The following is an 18,647-nucleotide window of genomic DNA, read 5'->3' on the forward strand; positions in this document are numbered from 1 at the left end:
AGTCAGAGGGCAAAATATGGAGAGAGCTGCTAATCCACTCTGTGTGAATGAGCCCAGAATGTTGAATATTCATCCTGTTGTGTGTTTGAAGAAGTGAAAACATTCCTGGAACCACAAATGAGTCAAAGGTGGAAGAAGTGTCTTTTAAGCCGTTTCTGTATTAAACTTGAATCAAAAGCAGCTTTCAAATTCTTGACTTATGTTCAGAGAACCTGATCTTCTAATCTCTCCTGAAGATCGTCTTTAGACGACTGTCGGTGATTTATCAGTGTCGTTTCTCCTCCAGAAGTTCAGCTTCCAGTTTGTCCTTGTTGGAAAATCTCATGTTTCACAACACATCGATGGACAAACGTCAGAAAATACAACTGTTGCATAAATGCAGAAAGTACCAAACACTAAATGTACCGATGGACTCATATGTACATCGTCATGACTCCTCACTGCAAACGAAGATCCCAACAGTCTTCAAATGTATTGTGGAGCATTTTCAACACAAGACAATTCCTAATGATATTAGTAATAATCACAATGATCAAAGCTTTATATGCTGCGGCTGTGGATCGTTTCCTTGCTCGAGCGCTGCTTTAACAGTGAAGGGAGCTTTATTTCAGCCTCATGAGCAGAGAAATGAGGCCGTATTACTGGTAATGTAATTGCTTCTGCCACTGCTAAACTTACACATAATTGTCTTAATGAGGCGTAATTCCAGTGAGCGGAGAGGACTTGTTCATGTTTTCATCCCGTTAATGAGCGAGAGAGACGAACACGGTTTGACAGAAGGTTGAATTTAAAGACCGAGACACGTCCCGACATTATGATTCATGAGGAAAATGAGCTCGATCAGAGCTCAGTGCACGGTAGTGACAAGTAGTAGTGTGTAGTCACACACACACATATACTTTATGAGATATATATACTATATGTATATATATATATATACATATATGTATATATATATGTATATATATATATGTATACATATATATATATATATATATATATATATATATATATATATATATATATATATATATATATATATATATATATATATATATACATATATATATATATATATATGTATATGTATGTGTATATATATATATATATATATATATATATATATATATATATATATATATATATATATATATATATATATATATATATATATATATGTATGTTGAGGATTGTGTGTGTGTTGGACCTGTGTGGAGGATTTATGGAGATGAAAATGTAACCGTCTCACATCTCCTTTCCTCTTTAATTCTGCAAATGAATGACATAAAGACTGATGATATTTTACAGCAAATTTAACAGTAAAAGACGGTTTTTCTCCGACCATGTTTCAGTAAATCTACTTTTTGAGGGTGTGTTGTCGTCACATGATACCGGCTCGGCTCTGCTGAGATCTGCTGGAGGCTGGAGTTGACCTCTGACCTCCTGTTACCGTGAAACCCCCTCAGGACTGCCCTGTTTGTTTCGAGCCACTACTAAAAATTTATGACCCAGTTATTATCAGCATGAATTTACATAAAAGCCCCAAAATGACACTCCCTGGTTTCACCGTGGATGTTTTTTATTTCAGCTCTCTGAACGAGACATATGGGAGCTCAGTGATCGACAGCAGGTGATTAAATAACTCCGTATTTAGTTTGAAATGTTGTGTTTTGTTTCAGTTCTGTTCTCTAACACGGACAGAAAGACATCATACAGTCACATATCAGAAAAGTGTCATGAATCCAGTCACTTCAAGGACAATGACGTGACGAAAAGTAAAACCTCCTTTGAGTTTTTATTCCTGACTCAGAGTACGAGTCGCTGCGCTCTGATTTCATGGATCACATTTGAATTGATCAGACTCTTTCCATTCAGTCTAAAGACCAAAGCGTGTTTCTGGCTGTCAGGAACACTTTTCTGTGTTTTCTGTGCCGAGCCGCAGTCATTGTGCTCGGGGCCGTGAGCTTTTCTAAACAGCCGATGAGTAACGCTCGCAGCTGTCCTTGAACACCCCGAAGAAGAAGAAGCACTCAGTGAATTCATGCTGCATATGCTGGATGACGCCGAAACATGGCCGAAACCGACAGCAGAGCAGTTTTCATGCTCAACATGTTGTCATTGGAGATGTGAAACATGCCTCATACATATTGCATGTCGCATTCCTGCTCTGCATGCTGACGTATTCGAAGTATTGTGTTGTCTTGTCAGTTTTTTTTTTTTTTTCGTTCTACTTATGTGATAGTAATCTGTTCCCCTCTGCTCTACATAAATATTCACAACACAACAAGTGTTTTCAGAGCAGTGGAGTCAGACTCCTGGTGTGTTTCACCTTCTTCAGCCAATAAAACATCCACTGAGAAAATATTGATGCAGTACAGCTAAAAAGGCACGTATGGGGGCAGCAAAAGCCTTTTAACAGTTTAAAGTTTTATACATGGAGGGTTATTAGAGAGGAATGTAATGAACTGTACTAAATAAATCTTATAAACAGAGAGAGAGAAGAAATGGAGGGATGGTAGATTAATGAACGCAGGGAGAGAGGGAGCTGGATTAACAATCTGCTGAGATTACCCCGACCCTGAGGACACACACTCTGAGTGTGAGAGTCTTCAGATCTGCTATTTTTGAAGCTTTATTCCAGACGCAGATTCATTAGAGCGCCGACCCGCCGCTGGCTGCAATTTCTAAAGTGAAACTGTGCGAGAGGTGATAAGTGACTGTCTCCAACACAAACACCAAACATGATGTGAGCATTTATCTATCTCCTCATCTCTGTTCAGCTCTTTATGTTTCTTGTTTCTTTTCGTTGTTTCTTTTCTTCCTGGAAAACTTGGATGAGCAGGAGGATCTGGACTGGGAGTCGTGACGCTCTGGAGGCAGACATGGTTGTTGTTATCCAGCTGCTTGTTCACGTGCAGACGGCGACGCATTACTGTGGCGCACACACGCAGTGGCAGTGTTTCCACGTCTCCACGGAGACGGGGCCCCGGCGTTATCCGAAAGTTGCGTTTTCCCCCGTTTACACGGCGACAGACGAGGAGCGTTTTCAGAAAGTTGAGTTTTCAGTGACTCCGAGCATCGTCGCCATGGAAACAGACACCCAAGACCCAACCAGGGTTTTCAGTTTCACTTGAAAACATTGTCACGTAAACAGGGTCGCTAGTTTGATTTGGTTTTCTCTCTGGTCCTCCTGCATGAGGCTGATTGTCAGCGATGAACTGCTGAACCTTCCTGGAATTTAGCTCCAGGAGGAGGAAGCGATGCAGAAGAGGGATCGTTGGATGCTTGACATGCAGCTGCTCACTTTTCTATTTATTCTGATTTCAATGGAAAACCTCTTCCAAAAAATATTTGCCATAGAGCCCCCTTTTGGACCTCAGAGTATCCATGGAAACCATGAGTTATATTAGATGTTAGTCTTGTGATCCATCCAGCCCCCATGCTGTTTAAAATAAACATCAGTGTGGTCCAGTGCGTTAGTGAACAGCTCAAACCAGATTTTAGGACAAAAGCACAGTGTTTTAAACGCATTCTTTGGATTTAAAGTGAAGTTATACATGCATGCATTTGTTGCGCACATCTTGCTACTCAGACACAGTGTAGCACTGAGAGCAGCTTGTCATCCGGTTAAGCACTAAAGATGTAAACTCTCGTATATGATTGGTCACATCTGTTAGCAGGAGTCGGGATGACCCTGTTTATGGTCTGGAGCTGGTATTAACGCCACGCCAGTCAGAGCTTTGTGTGCATCTCTGCTACAGACCACCATGTGATGCATAACTGGTCAGAGCAGGAAGCAGCGCTGCTCTCAGACGTGCTCAAGTCGATCGGATCAAAGGACGAAAAGTTGATAAAAATGACTTTTTTCTACCAAGTCGGTGGAAAGTTAACAGATGTTGGAGATGAATTTGTTGAGTCCAGACCGTAACCTCTGGGTGAAACTGGAGGTGGGGTCATGTGACCATGACTTCACAGTGCAAAGCATTATGGGGCAATCTGACCCTGATTTAAAAAAAAAAAAATAAGCGTGACCATTTCACCACATGCGAACAAGCTGTGGTGCATTTGGCTTGAAGAACGACTGAAGTCTGAAAGCAACACAAAGAGCTGCAGAAGCCCCAAAAAGACTTTTCCACTCGTTGTGGAGGTTATGTTGCAGAAAATGACACAAAGTCAAAACACCGTTAGTTTTTCCACATCAAACATTGTCAGAGCGAGGTTTTTTATGAACTTTAACCAAGTACAAGTTTTAATCCCATGCAGAGAACCGGAAGGGTTCTCTGATCGGGTTTTCTGATGTGACCTTCACATTTGTTCAAACTTCTGATCATTTTGTGTTTGTCCAAATAGCAAAGTGGTCTGAAATATGTCAGATTGCGCCGGCATTTAGAGAATCAGTCTGAAAGCTTCGGCCTCAGTCGATCTCTTCTTTAGCTTCTTATTCTGAGAGTTTTATAGCGTTCAACTGACGTCTGAAGTGGAGAACACTTCTATCTTCATCCTGAAGCCAGAAACGGAGAAGAATTAATTTTCTGGTCAGCACTAATGTCTTCACCACTTCTAATTGAAATGGCAGATATTATGTTGTTAAGCATGTCAAGCTGTGTCTCCAGTATCGTCAGAGACATTGATGAGCGCCGCTTTAGTCTGTGAAAGTCCAGGTTTGTCCGGTTTGTCGTCACAGAGGTGATGCTTCTGCACTCAAGGACTTTTCACATTCAGTCAGTGTGAAACCGTCGACACAAAGGCAGCAGTCAAGTATCAGCTTCACTTCAACTTTTCTTATCTCCTCCTCCTCCTCCTCCTCCTCTTCTCTTTCTTTTACCTCCTCCTCCTCCTCCTCCTCCTCTCTTCACCTCCCTCCCACTGGTTTAACCGCTCCTGGTTCTTTTTTTGGTCCTGCTGTTCCTCTCTGATTCTCCAGCTCTCTCGGAGTTTCGCCGCCTCTTGGGCTGCTTGTGTTGAATTCCAGCAGGAGTGTGCACGGTGCCGTGCACGGTGCCGTGCACAGCGCTGTGTGCACAGTGCTGCGTGCACGATGCTGCGTGCACAACGCTCCGTGCGCTCCTCTCTCCACGGCTCAGGAAACATTCCTGCAGCTGGAGTTTGCAGGTTGTTGTGAGACTCTTTCCAAAACGACAGCGGCTGGTTAAGACACCGCTAACGACTCCTCTGAGGCACAACTCTCAATGCACTGATGCTAACCATTATTATAGATGATCCAATTTCTCCTCCAAACACACACACAGACACACACACACACACACACACACACACACACCTTTGCAGTGCAGCACTGCCTCCTCAGGCTGCGCGACTTTTGACTTCTCCAGCATCGTCATGCCTACTCGCACCCTCACAGACGCACCAACACCAGCCGAGCCCACACAGCGTCCACATATTGAACTCACACACAGGACGGTCACGTGCATGACTGCATCAACGTGGTCAAACTCACAGCGGCTCCCGAATGTGACAGTAAACTTCAGTAAACTTCAAACAATGCAGTGAAGCCAAAACCCGGCAGATACACACACACACACACACTCCCCATAGTGCAAAAACAGGAAACTTCAAGACGAAGGAATCACCAGAAGCATGACACTTTTGACAGTCTCAGATCAGGTAAAGCGACGGGCCCAGTGTGATCCTCTGGTCCCAGGACCTGGATTAGAAACCACTTCTCCTGATATACAGTACTGTAACGCTCCTCCATGCATCCACCGGTATGAAGAAGTGCAGCTTTTACAACCTTTCCCAGCATCACTTTCTCCACTCTGTCATTCTGTCTTATCCACACCTGCACATGAAACTCTGCTCCCACAACAGACTTCAGTCTTTTTGCTTGAAAATGTCCTTTTCTTCAAATCACAGACTCAAATATGGATAATCAGAAAGTGTGAAAAGTCCTTCCTACCCGTCATCGTTCCTGTTTGCTGTCGATTCCGTCCGTGCCGCTCTTCTCTCGTTCCTCTCTTCACTCACTAACTCGTGTGTGTGCGTGTGCTCTTTCTTTTGTGCGTGTGTGCGTGTCTCTGTGTGTGTATGTGTGTGTGTGTGTGTGTGGGTCTCAGGCGATGTTTGACTTTCGCGGGAACGGCAAGGCAGAGCTGAACCTGAAGAGGGGAGAGGTGATCTTCCTGCTGCGACGAGTCAACGCAGACTGGCTGGAGGTAAGAACAGAGAGAGAGAGAGAGAGAGAGAGAGAGAGAGAGGGAGAGAGAGAGAGGGAGAGAGAGAGAGAGAGGGAGGAAGAGAAGTGAGGCAGAGGAGGCGAGAGGCAGGAGAGTGGGAGCCAGAAGATGGATAATAGAGACAGAGTGAGAGGAGTGCAAGAGAAGAGAGTTAAAGAAAGAAGCAACTCAAAGCAGGCATGATGGTGGAGGAAGGGAGGGGAGAGCTTTATGGAAGGATGATGGATAAGAAGGAAGAGAAATATCATCTTCAAGAAGGAGTGAAATGAAGAATAGTTTGACAGAAATCAAGCTGAGGAGAGAAAAGCTGAATGGAGAGAGAAGTAGCTGTAGTAGTGTGACTCTGTATGGAGGGAGCATATGTGCCAGCTAATGTATGAACACACTGGTGTGTGTGTGTGTGTGTGTGTAGGCGCCCACACATAGCCGCGTGCACGTCCACCCATCTGCTTCTACACTACATCTCCATCCCCAGGTATTCCTCCCATCCGGTCTCTCGGGCCGTTGAAAGCGTCGGCGCTCTTCTCCCAGCTCGACTCCAGACTTCTGCCCGTCGGCCCGCCGAGCGCCGGCCCAACTCCTGCTTTTACCGCCTCACTTCACCACCTCCGTGATGCTTTCGTGACTGAATTCTTGCAGGAGGGCAGCGGCAGATGGATTCGTCTCCATTTGGGAGATTGGTGGGGAAATGTCGTGACACGTTTACGGTGCTCATGTCGTGTAACATCAGATTCACCTGTTCAGCGCCTAGAAGTGGTCGATACGAGCAGCTGAAGCCCGAACTCTCACAAAAAGCATTAGTGAACTGACTAACTGTGATGCTGCATCTTTCATGGAGTTTGCTCCTCATTGGGATCAAGCCGGGGTTCATTTTCTCGCTCGTGGACTGACAGTCAGGGATCACTGACCCACTGGATCCCAGAACGGTGCGGGACCGGGCCTCGGTTCTAATTCCGCCGGTCCCCGGTGCTCCGGCCTCTTTGAGGTGGAGACACTCTCACAGGGAGCGGCCAGATGTGTTCCCCGTCCCAGCTTCCTCCTCCTCCTGGACCTGAAACCTCTGGTCAGCAGAATCTTTTGTCCTGTGGTTTATTTTTACCACTGGTCACAGTGAGCCGTTTTGATCAAAAGCCACTTGTGTTTAGTTCCATTGTTTCCTCCTGAAACATGATGGGGATGAGAAGTGAATAAAAATGACCTGAAACACCAGTGAACACTCCGGTTCATGTTAAATAATTTTGAGTGTCCACATACTGTTCCTGTTCACTTTACAGACTGCAGTGGAAACTTGATGTTCATATCTGCGAAGGACCTTCAGTCTTTTCCTCCAGACTGAACTCTAAATTCACCCACAACAGTGACTTATTCAACTACCAATCATGGTAAAACCACCATGAATGTCTTAGTGGTCTCATTTAAAAACACTTATTCTAACCATAACCTAACTGTTGCTTCATACTGAATTAAATGTGTTTAATCTACTTTAAAATTAAAGCTGGTCTCCATGTTATGTCGACTCTTACCTGCAACCTTCTGCCCAAATACAGGAACTCAAACGTCGCGTAAACGCAGCTATGCTGAAATGCTGCTGCTGCACATGCACACTCCAGCTGCAATAAATTGTTCCTCTGCTCATGCACGTGTTGATTCTGAGCAGCATTTTTCCATTGGAAATAAAACCCAGCGCTCTCATCATGGTGCTGGTATTTCTGGTGAAGCTTTATATATAGTCTGGAAAAGCCAACTCTGCTACACGGGCGTGTTTCCACTTCCCACCTCCCAGTTTGAGAACCCTTGAGTTAACTCTTTTTTCTATTATCACTTTAACCTCTGTCTTATCCTAACCGTGACCTTTAACCTTGACCTGATTAAATGCCACACTGGTGCGGAGCCTCCTGTCACATGCTGGAGCAGTGCGCTTAATTATAGAATACTATAAATCTAAAAACAGGCAGATTAAAACAGGAATCGTCCACGACGGCGACCGCGGGATGCCTCTGGTGTCACTGGAAGCGTCCTGCTCTACTTTCTGTTTAAGGAACAATTACTTAATGAAGCCGGTGACCTGATTACAGCCTGTCACGTTCCACGAGTGCCGTCCAGAAACGGACTCTCCATCGGCTGCTCGCCGGCGAAACTCCACCGAGGTGCAGGCGGCGCCCGTTCTTCCATTTGCTTTTATTTCATTTTTGAAGAAAGGTCAGGAAACGTGTCGGGTGGAATCGTGTGAAGCGCTGAGCTGCGAGAGCGAGAGAGAGAGAGGCAGGGAGCGAGTTAGTGGGAGAGAACGAGAGGAAGGAGGTGGAAGCTGCTGTGGTGGGAGAGGGACGGAGTGAGAACCAACATGGAGGAGGAGGAGGATGCTCTTCACCTGCGCTTGGCTTTCAGCACAGATCCAGGGATCTGATCCGCGAAACCTTATGCAACAGCAGAGCTCGCTGTGTTTTTTCTGTCTCCTGGCAGCGTTGTGCCCGTGGTAGTGAGTGCTTGGGTTTGTTTTTTTTTTAGGGGGGGAGGTGGGGAGAGGTTAACGCAACACTTAAAAAAAGTTGTGAAAAGTTGAGTGAGTGCCTTTAATTCAGTCGGCGGACAGAGCGGCTGTGGGTGGAAAACGTGACGAATCCAACTGGCGTGCGGGCGCATCAAGGTAAACGATTCAAGCGAAGGAACAAAGTAGCGGTTTGTGTCCTGCGGAGACTGGGAGCTGCAGCCGCGGCGGGGCTGCCAGCGAGAAGCCGACTTCGCGGTGATGCTGCTCAGCGGCCGGCAGTAAGACGAGAGGCTGAGCTGAGAAATTAGCGCTTATGCTCCGCTTGTTCTTCCACTCTGCGCTCAGAGGAAACAGACTCAGCTTACTGGCTGGAGGCGAAGCACTCAGGCTCTAAAGACTGGGAGTGACGCTCTCCGTGCATCTGGAGGAGCTCTGTCACGCCTGGTTAAATGACTCTGAGACTCTCGCAGAGATTTCACCTGAGTACTTGACATTAGAAACACTTAAAGACAAAGAGTATGTCTGAAAACACTCGAGGGCTTCCTGAAAAGATTGGTTGAGAAAGCATACGAAATGACTCACCGGCCTCTTCACTGAGCTCGTTCCAGGATGGATCTCCAGATTCATTTGTCATGCTGCAGATTTGTCGACTGTCCATGATATTATTATCCCGTCCCCCCCAGATCACAAAGGTACTTCATTTTATGGCCGTCTGTTGACTTTGACGGACGGTGAACTCATCCTCGTGCCCAATGACACCGAGTACTGATACAAGTATTTATTAAATACCATTACAATCCAAAAAAAATCACAGCCTGTGCGCCACTGCCTCCGAAAACTCATGACTCTGACCTCTGACCTCTGGCATCCAGAAGGCCTTTAGGCGCAGTTCTCTGGATATTATTGAGCCTTAGAAAAGGTTGTGTGTTAAAATCCAAGTAGACAGGCTCGTCTGGCACCAACATGTCACGTCTGAAGTCGATTAAAGCAGCTTTTCTCCTCCGTTCTGTCAGTTTGATCTTCAGCAGCTTCTGTCCAGCTGTTGCGTTTCCCTGACTGTGGTCGAGCAGATGCATGGTGGAGTTACAGCTAATGTGCTGCTTAATGTGAGGCACAACAAATCATTTTAATATCAGCTCTACCATCTACTGTAAATTTAAAAGAGTCGAACTCATTGCATCTTTGCAGGGAACCTGAGAGCTTTAATTCACCTTTAAATCTCCCTCATTGCTTTAAGTATTTTATGTTTTCCCCCCTTCTTATTGTATAATAACCTCTCTATTTAACTTTCCTCCAGCCTGGGAGCTGTAACAATATGAGAAACTGTAAATTTAGTTTTCAACCCACGAACTTAAATTTAATAAAGCAGTATTTAAACAAATCCTATTACATGAGGGCTGTTTCCCTCAGCTGTGGGGTTTTTCTATAGAGCCTCTCTGTACGTTTTCATCACTGTGGAGCGTTTGGATGAAATAAAAGCCTCTTTGCTCTGAGAGGACGCCTGGCTGTTGTGTGAATGTGAGAAGCTGCTGGATGCTTTCTGCAGCCGAGCGCGCTCACACCAGAGGTGTTGTAAAACAGGCTGGATTGCTTCTGCCGTCGGCAGCAGATGATGAGCGGGATAATGAGCCCGAGAACGTCTCTCTGGATGCAGCTTCCAGTGAATCACCGACCCGTCGTCTCATCGTCCGTCTTCCTCTTCTGCGTCTCCGTCCTTCTTTTCAGGGGACGGTCAACAATCAGACGGGCATCTTCCCAGAATCCTTTGTGAAGATCATCAAGCCCCTCCCGGAGAGCGACTCCGAGGGCGAAGGCGGAGGCCGTCCGTACAGCTGCCTGCGCTGCTTCCTGCTCACCCCCTCCGGAGTCGACACCAGGTCTGTCCGGCGCCTCCGACCCAACGAGACGTGGCTCAGAAACAGGAAGCCACGTCTCAGCATCCTGCTGCGAGGGGTTCGGAGGGCTTCCAGCTGATCTGCAACTCTTCAATAACTGAGAGATGATCAGGATGAGGCACAGTGCTGGGATTACACATTTCCTCTGGCCCCTCTTGTACTTAATAAGAGTTTATTGGAAATAACAGGACTCACAGCCTTTACACACAAGAAGCAGAACAAATGAATGATGGGAAAATGCTTGAAATCTGCTGATGAGTATTTCACATCAAAACTCCTCACGGCGAAGCGGATTTATGGCGGATGTTCAGTTGAAGCTCTAAATTGATCTTTAAAAAAAAAGAAAAGAAATGGACATAACATTAAGTGAGGCTGCACTGACGAATCAGTGTTTGGTTTGAGATCATACTTATAGACGAGGAAGGAGCCAGGCTGCATTTTTGCATCTGGAGACTGAAACGAGTCCTGATGAAGGTAAACTCTGAAGACTGGATCCTGGAACGGCGGTCGTGTTTCCTTGTCTGTCTGCTGTGAACCTGTCGAGGGAAGCTGCTAACGTTTGAGGCGGCGCTGTGATTAAAAAGCCATAAAGAGTGGGGGAAAGCTGATTGTTTAATAAAGATTATGCAATTAACACTCCGAACAAATCAAAAATCTAAATCATCGAAGCGCCAGTGGAACAGGTGTGACTGGTGCAGCTCATTCAGAGAGACTCGCCGAAGCCGTCATTTACATCCAGATCATTCAGAAAACTGAGAAAGAGCAGAGTACTAGATGAAAATGTTACTTCTGAGTTCATGTTTGAGTGTCTCTGTCTTCATACGTGACCTGCTTTATGTAGATTTTAAAAATGTGTGGTCTGAATTAGCCAGAAACATGAATTTACTTTCAATCAATAGAGAAAACTTTGCTTTAATATGTGGATTCAAACATAAAACCCGTGGCCCAAAACCGGCCGCAATCAAACAAAATGTAAAAACTTCAAAGAACACTTATTCAAAAAAAAAAAAACATTTTTGTCTGTATTTTGCTCCAGAATGTGTCTTTAATTTTAGCTTTATGTTGAGATTGTAGTAATTTTTCATAGGAATAGTTTGGTGTTGTGAAAACAACAAAGAACACCTTTAAATTTGAATGTTATTATGACTCAGTATTTTCTGGCCTGATTGCCCTGATCTACTGTATGTTCTCTTAGCAGTGTTATTTGTGGAATAATAACAGCAAACCAGGCAGGTTCACACCGTGCATGTTAAGAAAAAGCATCACTTTGTTGAGAGTGAAAGTCAAATCCAGGTCATCCGCCCTAACCTGGAGTTGTGTGTGTTTCTGTTTTGAACAGAGATGTGTGTGTGCAGGAAGACCTCAGCATCCAGCCCACCTACAAGGACCTTCTGGCCCGCATGAGGTAATAATTCACCAAAAAAAACTCCCATTTTTTCACTTCTTGAGGTTGTTTTTGTTGATTTTAAAGAGAGGTTTTCCTGTCATGTTTGTTTTGCATGTTTAGCAGCAATTAATATTTGTGTTGTTGAGCTGTGGAGAAGGAAACGGCCTCACACCGGCGAGAGGATTAGTGAACCTTCCAGAAAGTGTGTTAATGGTACATGAAAAGGAAAGGTTGGCAGTTAAAGGAGCATCTGTGTCTCGGGCTCCGGAGAGAGAACGGGTTCTGGGTTCTGGAGACCCGGCGACCTGCAGTAGGCGTCGTTCCTCAGTCCTACGTGGATTAGTCAGATTTCACCTGAGCGGTGTGTGTTGGAGTTTCTGGACGGCTTTCAGAAGCACAATGCTTCATGTCTCCATGGAGAAATTAATATTGGGCAAAAATATCTCTAAAAACAGCATTTAGTGCAGAAACTGCAGTGTTGTTAAACATGGAAACTCATGAAGCTGCTCGGGATTCCAGCATCCTTGTACCGTCAAACTCTACTTTAACATCTAAGACAATCATTTATCAACAGAAACAAACAGTAATGAATCCAAAACCTTTCAGCTGATTCAGACTCTGCTTCTAAACAGTAAACTCTATTTTTTTTCACGACACATTGTCTCTTTTTATTGGTATTTTCTGGTTTCTTCTTTCTTTTTCTGATGAAGACAGAAGAATCTAGTGTCAAAGATATGTTTCTAAAAGCCCACTTACCTCAAGAACAACCAGATTAAAGGCGTAATAAAAGTGACTGAAGATATTCTTGTCACGGTCTGAGGTGGAAGGACCCACGCGCAGGCAGCCAGGCGGAGTTCAAACAGTTCTTTATTGTGGGTAACAGGAACGGGAACGCAGGGACACGGGAAGGCTGAGCTGAGCAGACATGCAGGCAGGGACACGGAAGCACGCAGACAGACCCACGAGGAGCCGACACGACACACCAGGAGAGCCGGACTTAAATAGGGGGAGGACACAGGTGCCACACATTAGGGCAGTAGCGAGGCAGGAGAACATGAGGGCAGACAAACACCAAACAGGACCCAAGCGCCCCCACGTGGCCGCAGGGGCACGGGGCGTGACAATTCTCCTGTTCAGATCCAGACTGTTTGGAATCTTGCATGTTCTCCTCTGCATACTTTATCTTCCTCCCACAATCCAAAAGCAGACATTTGAGTTTACCGGCTGCTCCTGTGTGTGAAGTGAGGATGTTTGACTGTGTGTTTGCATCAACACAGGCCAGATTAGTTTCTGTTAGACTTCCAGATCCCCCCTCAAACAAACCTCCCTCCTTCAATCCGTTCAGTCCCCAAAGCGCCGCCGTCTCCGGAAGCGTGCGCTCGTTACTCCATCTTTCTCTCTTTCATTCCCTCTGTCTCTCATTATCTGCTAATTTAGATAGGTGAGCGCAGCGATGATTAGCCCACCCCATTCATATCACCTCATTTCCGCCGCTTATCTGCTCATTATTGTTTTTTGGAGTGTGTGTGTGAATGTGTGTGTGTTGAGGACTATTGTGCCCTGGAGTTGGATGGATGACACCCCGGCCGTGAGTTTTAATATAGCTCAGCAATGATAACGAGAACGAGAGAGAGAGGGAGGGAGGGAGGGAGAATCTGTAACTTATCAACAAGGCAGGATGCGGCGGTGGTTTTAATCTTCCACCTTTAACCCCCGCCCGTCCCCGTCTCGGTCCGTCCCCTCCAGGGACGTCTTCAAGGTGGACGACATCGCCCTGAACTACCGCGACCACGAGCGCGACCTCATCCGCATCCTGGACGACGACGACGTGCAGCTGATGATCCGGGAGAGCCGCGGCCGGCCCGGCAAGGACGACCGGCCCGTCAATCAGTTTCCATGGCAACTGCACGTCACCCTGACCTCTGACCTTTCTGTTTACAATGTGGAAGCCTGAGTGAGGATTGTTCCAGGTGTTTTTTGTTTTTTTTTTTAATTCGTTGTAGCAGTTCAGCATTTCAGTTCAGCATTCAGCCTGTAAATCAACATTTCTGCGTTTTGCTCTCCTGGATTCTTCGTCCTCTCTGGATTATGTTCAGTGAAGATGATAAATACAGACAGGGCGACGTGTGTGTAAGAATTTTAAGTCAGTGACCTTTAAAGAACAAACTTGTTCTTAGTATCATTTTTTGTTAGATTCCTCCAAAACACACATTTTGGTCGAATAAAAAAGCTTTTATAATGAAAGAGCAGGAATTTGTTGTCATCTGCTTTTTGTTACCGGCGACCTTGAGAATCCGTTCAATGCTGCATTTCACATCCCTCCCTGAACTCAGGCCGGTCCAGTTGTGTAAGATCCAGCTGTCGTCAGAGTGAACCGAGTCCTTTCTGCAGTTCTGGATTCTTGCTCATATTCAAGGTCCCTGTGGTGAAAGGCTGCAGAGAGAAGTGAAGTGTTTACGTCCGCAGTGGCTTTACGTGACAGAGTGTGTTCGGTCTGGACTCCAAACGCTGCCACTGCACACAATACTGCTTTAAAGGTCATTTATATGCTTCAAAACTAAACTTTCAGGCAAATCACACAAGTTTTAAAGCAAAATATTGACAATCCAACAGGTTTTTATTATTAACAGTGACATTTGATGAAAATTATATTGTCACAAAAAAACAAACAGTTACAACAAAAAATGATACAATCTCAACATGAAGTCAGCTTTAATGATATGTTCTGGTGCAAAATACAGTGAAATAATAATAATAAAAAAAAGCCGTTTTATTATGCATTTTTTTAAAACACTGACTCTCGTGGCTTTGAGGCTGACGCTAGTTTTCTCATTTTAGTGGGCCGGACTGGAGCCTGTTGTGAGCCTGTTTGGGCCCGCAGGTCTTATGTTTGACACCCCTGATATTGCTGATGAATTCTTCCTTTGCGGTTCATAAACAACACTCCTGTTTGTCTGAAGATTTGGTGTCCAGCTGTTGTAATTCTCACTGATGCTTCTTTTATCATTTCAATTAAAATTCGTTAGATGAACAGTGAGTTCATTTTTAATTTTCAGATCCATGCATTTTTCTTGTTTCTACTATTTAACCCTGGGAAAAGGCGACCTCTGGTTATTGTTTATGAAGCAGACTTTATTCTGCAGCAGTCTGCGTCGCCCTGAACGCTGCAGAGTTGATAATAACCCCTTCGATGCTCTGAAGCTCCTCCCGGACGTTGGATTAAATCCTCGTAGTTTCTCTGGCTCCTCCCGCCTCATTCACATTTCCTCCATGTGTCTGCATTTCATTCACACTCGCCTCGGGAAATTCACATATCGCCTTCGCTTCCACAACTCTTTTTCTTTTTTTTTTCCTCATCTTTAATGCAGAGTTATTCCCCTCAAATTCCGTTTTAAGCGCCTCTTTAAAAGTTGAGTATCACTGAGCAGCTCAGACTCAGCATTACAGCTGGAAAACAGTCGAATCTCTGCATGCTGATTGGTGATGAAAGCATCTTTATATCGTTTCGGAGTCAAGCTGTTCTCGACCAGCATCCAAAGCGACGATAAAGTGGAGCTCGATCTCAGCCTGCCTCTTCTGTTTCTGTCTCCGAGAGGCCAGCTGAGACGTCTCCGCAGATATGAGTGTAAATGGTGCTTTTTCAGGTGTTAATGGGTGTTTCTGTGGCGATCCGCTCCCGTGCGGCCCTCTCTAATGCTGCTTTGATGAGTCGCCTGTGCTAAAAGAGGCTTGTTCTGCTGTTTGGGGACTGAAAGCTTTCCACACAGAGACGAGGGAGGCGAGACTCGAGCACTGAAGCAGTTTATCAGAGCGAGGGAAAGTCCTTGATGAGCCTGTTTGTCTGTTTGATAACTTGATATACATCAGGCTCTGTTTCCTGCTTTGCTTTCTTCCCAGCGATGGAGGCTCGGTGTGTTTGACCTTGATGCTCCTCAGAAGGCCTCATAAACACAATCGCTCCTATACCCAGCGCTCAGCTCTCAGATTTCTTCCACCTCTGCTTTGTTGTGAGAGAAAAAGAGAGAGCAAAGCTCCTCGCTGCTGCTGCTGCCGTCGTCGTGAGCTCGACTCTCCGGCAGCTTCTCCTCTCAGTGTTGACAGAAGCTTTAAACCTGAGCAGCGCCGAGCCTCAGGAGCTTCAAGATGCTTCTCAGGACGGCAGGTTAGGACTTTTCAGTTTCAGTTTGAGCTTTAAAAGCTTTCAAAGTTGAGAAGACGTAGCTTTCATGATCGTTTTTTTTTTTTTTGGTAAAATAATGGTCCATGTGATATTCCCTCCAGTCTTTATGTCCTCCATGTTGGAGGGTCTTCCTCTGAGCCGGTGGCCTCGTAAACCAGCCCCGCCCACATCCACATTTGGATTGTGGAGCTTGGGTGGGACAATCCAATACAAACTCTGTGCAGGGGGTGTCGGTTACACATTTGACTGACAACTGACAGTAGTTAATGTTCATCTCTAATCTCCGCTATGTCTGTTTTGGAAGAAGCTACGCGCAGTGATGGCGTCACTTCCGGTTTTGCCACCAGCAAATTCGGAATTCGCCATAAAAATTTTAAAACAAAAAGCGGCAATGCTGATTGGTTCGGCCATTTCACTGCTCCGTCGCATTCTCGTATTATTGCCTCGTCCCCAGACCTTCCCAAGCTCCAAAATCCAAGTGTGGATGAGGAGTGGGCGGGACTGGTTTACGAGGCTACTGAGCCGGCTCTCGGCTGGAACCTGTCAAATCAGTTAAAATAGCCGAATAATTCAGAAAGAAAAATAAAGTTTTCATGCATCAAAAATATTTTTGCATTGCATGTCTGAAATCTGCAGCTTTGCTGTGTTTGGCATCTCTTCAGTTTGCTTCAGTAAATAACAGGGCAGGAAACTAACTTTACCCACTGCCACATGAAGGATTTGCATTAAAGGAATACTCCACCCGAAAAACGATTTGGCCTCATTTTCTACTCACCCTCATGCTGAGAAACACTCTGGAGCACTTTTTTGATGTTTCAAATGCAGCTGGAGATTCAAGGGGATTTTCATTGTCAACAAACAGGGACCGACAGAGCCCGAAAGAAAAAACGGTCCATAAAGTCCACAAAGCGTGCCCATTTTCCTTCATACTGCTCGTCCGCTGTAATCCAAGTGTCCTGAGCGCGTAACGTCCATAATTAATTCTTAACGAGGTCATTTAGTACATTTTAAGAGCCCAAACAGTGCTCTCTCTTACTGCCCCAGTGCACGTCTGCGCGCGCACCTTGAACTACGGAAGCTGCGGCAGACCAAGCCAGACGCTTGCGCGCTTTCAGCAGGACACCGAAGTCAAAGTTTTAAAACAGTAGCCAATCACTTTTGTGATTGTCCACAGCTCGGTCACTCAGCAGAATATAAACAGCGGAACTTCTTCTTCTAAGCTTGTAATTTAGAAAAGTAGTCGCCTACCTCAATTATTCCAAGGAAGAAGAAGAAGAAGAAGACTTTACGCCAGAAATACCACAGGGCAAGCTGGACTTTCAGCCCTGGCTTTATGGAACTGAAACGCACGGATAATCTATATGACAGAGCAATTGAACTCTTTTTGAGGAAAGAAAGGAGGATGGATTTTGTTTACAAATAATTGGGATTTTGGTGAGTAAAATGTTCCTCTTTTCCTAAATAATATTGCTGTTTTATTAAAGCGATACTTCAACATTTTGGCAAATTGGCCCATCTAGGGCAATTCGGTAGTCATTTAGAACAGCATACTTACTTTTTTTGTGAGGGCGAGCTGTTGTTTATTCAGCGGTGAGTCTGAGGAGAGCTTCACGGCGGACATAATGGAAGTGGATGGTACAGTAGCTTCCCTCGTCAAACTCATCAATCCAACACAATCCAACAACCCCAAAACACACTTTGGTGGACACGTTATAATCCCCACATTCACTACGCTGTGAAATATTAATGCAAAATTACGAGATTGAGCGTTTTTTTGCGAAGATTGCTAAGACGGAACTACTTACTAAACATGGCGTCTGGGCGTAGTGATCTCAAAAGAAAAAGTAGTTCCCAATATTTGCTTCAATGTCGTAATGCTACAATATTATTTGTTGGTGTTTCACAGCGTAGTGAATGTGCGGATTATAACGTGTCCACCAAAGTGTGTTTTGGGGTTGTTGGATTGTGTATTTGATGAGTTTGACGAGGGAAGCAACTGTACCGTCCACTTCCATTATGTCCGCCGTGAAGCTCTCCTCAGACGCACCGCTGAATAAACAACAGCTCGCCCTCACAAAAAAAGTAAGTATGCTGTTCTAAATGACTACCGAATTGCCCTAGATGGGCCAATTTGCCAAAATGTTGAAGTATCGCTTTAAGTTGTTGATGCTCATTGTATGTGCACAGATGTAGTAGGAGACTTGTGCACTTCAGCAAAGGCATTTATTCTGGCTGCACAAGTATCTATCTGCTGTGCAACAACTTTTTATGTGCATATCTGCATAATAAGAGTTTTTTTTTTTACAGACATAAAATAGTGTTGACAGAGAGGTGGATTGGTTCAGGCGGATCTGTTCTGAAGGCCTTAGTGTGAAATGCACGGTCCGCCACTGATCTACATACAATTCACATATAAACACAGGGTACATAGGCTACAAGAGGAACAATCATCAATGACATGTACACTCAAAAAAATAAGTCATTGGATGAACTTGATTTT

General features: G+C 45.0%; 2 protein-coding genes across 2 annotated transcripts in view; one reads left to right on the forward strand and one right to left on the reverse strand.

Annotated features, from left to right (window-relative positions):
- Window positions 1-6,009, reverse strand: part of LOC115390510 (parvalbumin-7-like) — a 35,150-nt gene extending 29,141 nt beyond the window's left edge. Inside the window, exon 1 of the mRNA XM_030094404.1 lies at window positions 5,918-6,009. Coding sequence (XP_029950264.1) covers window positions 5,918-5,924 — 7 coding nt within the window. The 5' untranslated portion in view covers window positions 5,925-6,009. The remainder of the gene's footprint in view (window positions 1-5,917) is intronic.
- Window positions 1-14,969, forward strand: part of ncf4 (neutrophil cytosolic factor 4) — a 30,383-nt gene extending 15,414 nt beyond the window's left edge. Inside the window, exons 7-10 of the mRNA XM_030094406.1 lie at window positions 6,075-6,173; window positions 10,411-10,562; window positions 11,920-11,985; window positions 13,714-14,969. Of these exons, the coding sequence (XP_029950266.1) occupies window positions 6,075-6,173; window positions 10,411-10,562; window positions 11,920-11,985; window positions 13,714-13,921 (525 nt within the window). The 3' untranslated portion in view covers window positions 13,922-14,969. The remainder of the gene's footprint in view (window positions 1-6,074; window positions 6,174-10,410; window positions 10,563-11,919; window positions 11,986-13,713) is intronic.
- The last annotated feature ends 3,678 nt before the right edge of the window (window positions 14,970-18,647 follow it).

Source organism: Salarias fasciatus, chromosome 6 (assembly GCF_902148845.1).
Source record: "Salarias fasciatus chromosome 6, fSalaFa1.1, whole genome shotgun sequence".
Classification (NCBI taxonomy): domain Eukaryota; kingdom Metazoa; phylum Chordata; class Actinopteri; order Blenniiformes; family Blenniidae; genus Salarias; species Salarias fasciatus.